Below are 4,147 nucleotides of genomic sequence, written 5' to 3' on the forward strand. Positions count from 1 at the left end.
TAGAGACAATATCGTCCAGTTTTGAACAAACTTTTGGTAATAAATATATTAATTCTTTCACAAAACACTCGGAGGGTTCGTTCTCAAAAATGGCTAACAGTTCTCTTACGAGAAAACAGACTTGTTTTATTGATATAGTTTGTATTGTATGTTGCGATGATAGCATGTCTATTTTAACATCCAATAGATTGGCAATCTGAACATAACATAATAATATACTATTAACAAGCAATCAATATTTTTTATTATAAATTAAAAAGTATCATTATGAATCATTTAAAAATTATTATATGTATCACATATACAACAATTAGGAGAGCACTTCCTAAAAAAATAGATAAGATTCAAACAACTTCGTCAAAAGTTGTCAATATTCAAAAAAAGAGAGAGACTTAAAACTTTAAAACTTTTCTAGATTTGGATTTCGGTGACTTTTAACATAATTACAACTGCTAGAATCTTATTTACTTTTGGAGAAAGTGTCAACTGCTGCTCTAAAGGAATGTCCACAATAGTCGTAAAATAGGCAATAAGACATAAGTAATAAGCTAATTAAAATTAATAAAAACCAACCACAGTCGATTTATTTTTGGAATATATAAATTAGTTAATTAGTTTTCTGCATACTTTACAGTTATTATAGACGGTCCTTTATATTGTTGCGTAATGTAATTACACATATAAATAATCGTCTTTGGTAGCTATACGTTGCTCGCGTTCGAAATCAGCAAATAACATCCAATACGTCCCCGATTTAATCGATGTACCTTTGCATCAAATTTTCTAAAATAAGCTGGATTTTTGAAACATAATGTAGAACTTGTTTCCCAGAACTCGTTCTCTACAGATATAGAAGCGGTAGATTTATTTTCCTTTTTAAACTTCTTCCCTTTTTTATTATGTTTTTTTTCAATTTTCACGAATGGAGGTAATGGAAAATAATGAAAGTAACATGGCGGCGGTTGATATTTAGTGTCACATAATGTTAGCAATGTATCCAATTCACTTTGCAAATACATCAAAATGTCTAAACGTTCCAATACTTGTTTTCGCAACAAAGGATCTTTTTGAGTGACAAAGCCAGTGATTATTTCTCTAAGCCTGTAACATATTCTTGCAGTTATTTATAACATTAACTAAAGTTGATGAAAATATTAAAAGAAACTATCGCAATATTAACATATATTACAACATGATAAAGAAGAAATTCAATTTTGCTACTCACCAATTGATACAACATATGAGAAGATCTAATACCGCAGGTTCCGGTATATCAAAGTTTTGTGGCATTAATATTCCACATCCTAAAAGTACATCTATAGCTTCCAATTCTCCATGTACATTAAGTCTCACGTTACATGTCTTGAGAAGTCGAAACAATATCGGTGCGATTGGACCACTTCTTCTATTTCCAAAATTTAGCATACAATTTTGTGGTTCTTCTTCTGCATTATTCAGTCCAAATTTTGGAACTAAATGTTTACTAGTATGGCAATAAAAATTATATATATCTTATTACAATTTAGCCTTGTCCCTCACTTTTTCTTCTTTAGATTGCACGCTTCTACAGCGTTCGTTAGTATAGTAATTGGAGAAGACACACAAGTTACACTGATGAACGCTTAAAATATCAAACACTAAAAACTACTATTTAGAAATTTCATTGGATAAAACGCTCGAGTCCATTTATTTTTTATGTAAATTCACCGCGTGCTAGGAAGTTAAAATCGGCGAGGCGCTCACTGTGTTCTCGCCTTATAAGATATTCCGTTTAAATATTATGAAATAATCTAAAACATTACTTACCTGGATTGTGGTTTATCAGTCATATATGTATTAACAAACTCATCTTCAATGCAGTGGCTGATCTTCTTAAGAAATTCTGTATTAATAAATTCAGTTTGTGCAATTATTTGTTCTAATTGGTCATAAAACAATGGCTGTGATTTAGGACAACTTCTCACGCACTTCGTTACTTGATCTGCAAATTTATTAATTAAATTGATTTATGAATTGTTCTATTCAATTTTTGGATTATTTTATACATGTATATGTACACATACACACATATACGTATATAATCATCCCTTGCTATTCAAAATAATAGAAAGGTCCCAGAAGACAGATTGTGGTTAGTACTAATTTAAGTAGCAAAATTTTTTCTATTGCTTTTTCTGTTAAAACTATTTCATTCTATACCAATACCGATACAAATTCTTATTCAATTTACATTAATTATAGCATCATATCAAAGATTGTCCAAGATAATATACATACTAAATAATTTCATGGCTTGTTCACAAGTTTCAGCTTTTCCTGCTAAATGTTTTATTGCCATTACTGCTCCCATGACACCTTTGCATTTCGTGCTGAAATATATTGTTCAATTTTGATAAAATTGAAAAAAACATGTAATATTACTTTTATAACACTCACAGGGGTTTTGCAGCAGATAGTTGTTTTTGCAATAGTATAAATAAATCATCCCGTAATAATTCTGAAGTAGAATCATCAAGCAAACATAAACTGTGTAATAAATCATTTACAGTACCAACTTCTTGAAGTCCGAAGCAATCTATTTTTTCTAATAAAACTCTTAAATGATTGCATTGTAAGACTAAACCATTTCTCTCGACAGTATTTTCTGCCATTTTACAAAGTACAGTCAGTGCATGTTTCACTGTTTGATCATTATTACCCATAAGAAGAATAATCTTTTCTATAATTTCACGCTGCTTAAACATCTTCTCTTGGTTGAGAAATTGCAATCGGAACCATTCTATTGCAAAATTAACAAACACATACTCTCCAGACTTTAAAAATTTACCAGCTAATTGTAATATTGATAATTGTAATTCTCGAACAACCTAAAAATAGATATAAAAGGAAACTCTATAATATAAAATATGACATTCATGAGTGTTTATCTTGCTAAAACAAAACAGTTTTATAAACAATTATGAATCGAACTTCACTCAGGTGAGTTCGTTTGATTTTACAATTTTTCGTCGGTGAGAAATATACAAACCTCTTTATAGTCATTATAAAGTATTTGAAGTAGACTTGTTCTATAAAAACCACATCTTACATTCTGCTTCAATAATGATTCTGCATTCTTTTGCTTTGTTGTTCCAGCAAATATCAAGAGCAAAATGATTACATCCAACGGTTTCGGATTTTTATTAATGTCTCTTATTACCGTTATTGCAGTATGTGTCACATCTTTATTTAATAACATGCACATCTTCAATGTTTTGACTATCTGTACTTGATTTTTGTAACAATTATGAACTTTATCACCAGCAAGAGGCTGCATTTCTATATTACGTAGTACAAGTAGCATTTGCTTAACAATATCAGGGGACACAAGGTCATCAAGAAGAAATCTGCAATATTATTTGCAAATTATTACAAGAATAAAAATAATAACACAAGATTAATAAAATCTTATGTTATTTTCATAGAAAAAATTTAAAGTAATTTAAGTATTAACCTGATAATAGCTGGTACAAGTTCCAATTTTATATTTGTTTTTAACAAATTTAATACTTTAACTTTATATTCCATCAAATATTCTTTGTTGAGATTGAAACTGGCAATGCAATTTAAAATTACATTTGTTAATTCACAATTTTCCTCCATTATTTTTGTTAAAACTTCAGCTATGCTTTGATGTTGAACATCTAATAAAATATCAGGCAAGAATAAGATAAGCTCATGTTGAAACCACATTGGACATGTTTCTAATAGCTGTTCTATATTTGCAGTTAATGCATCAACACTGGCTATAGTATCCAAAAAACGAAATTCATGTAATAATAGTATAGCCCAAGGTACTTTCTCTGCTGTATCTCTATAAAAATACATACATTTTTTTCTTAAATTTGAATAGAATTACATATAATCATCTTTGCAATTTTAAACATTTAATAAACATGTAACATACATACAACAGAACTTGGAATCATATTTAATACATACATGTATATATACATGCATGTATATGTACTTACGCTAACATAACAGATTCATTAAGTTTAGTTATAAAGATATTGTATACATCTGTCTGAATTTCTATAACTTCCAGTAATATTCTTGCAAGAGACACACTGCTCACAACAGTAAAATCTCTAGTATCAATAGGCAT

General features: G+C 29.1%; 1 protein-coding gene across 1 annotated transcript in view; it reads right to left on the reverse strand.

Moving 5' to 3' along the window:
• Nucleotides 1-4: 4 nt before the first annotated feature.
• LOC106743781 overlaps nucleotides 5-4,147 on the reverse strand; it is a gene marked incomplete at its 3' end in the record, with an annotated part of 5,397 nt that continues 1,254 nt past the window's right edge. The window contains exons 5-13 of the mRNA XM_014617970.1: nucleotides 4,014-4,130; nucleotides 3,494-3,853; nucleotides 3,029-3,386; nucleotides 2,437-2,867; nucleotides 2,278-2,369; nucleotides 1,807-1,981; nucleotides 1,226-1,483; nucleotides 768-1,101; nucleotides 5-196 (exon numbers count right to left, since the gene is read on the reverse strand). Of these exons, the coding sequence (XP_014473456.1) occupies nucleotides 5-196; nucleotides 768-1,101; nucleotides 1,226-1,483; nucleotides 1,807-1,981; nucleotides 2,278-2,369; nucleotides 2,437-2,867; nucleotides 3,029-3,386; nucleotides 3,494-3,853; nucleotides 4,014-4,130 (2,317 nt within the window). The remainder of the gene's footprint in view (nucleotides 197-767; nucleotides 1,102-1,225; nucleotides 1,484-1,806; nucleotides 1,982-2,277; nucleotides 2,370-2,436; nucleotides 2,868-3,028; nucleotides 3,387-3,493; nucleotides 3,854-4,013; nucleotides 4,131-4,147) is intronic.

Source organism: Dinoponera quadriceps, unplaced genomic scaffold, assembly GCF_001313825.1.
Source record: "Dinoponera quadriceps isolate SergipeBrazil2010 unplaced genomic scaffold, ASM131382v1 scaffold1249, whole genome shotgun sequence".
Lineage (NCBI taxonomy): Eukaryota > Metazoa > Arthropoda > Insecta > Hymenoptera > Formicidae > Dinoponera > Dinoponera quadriceps.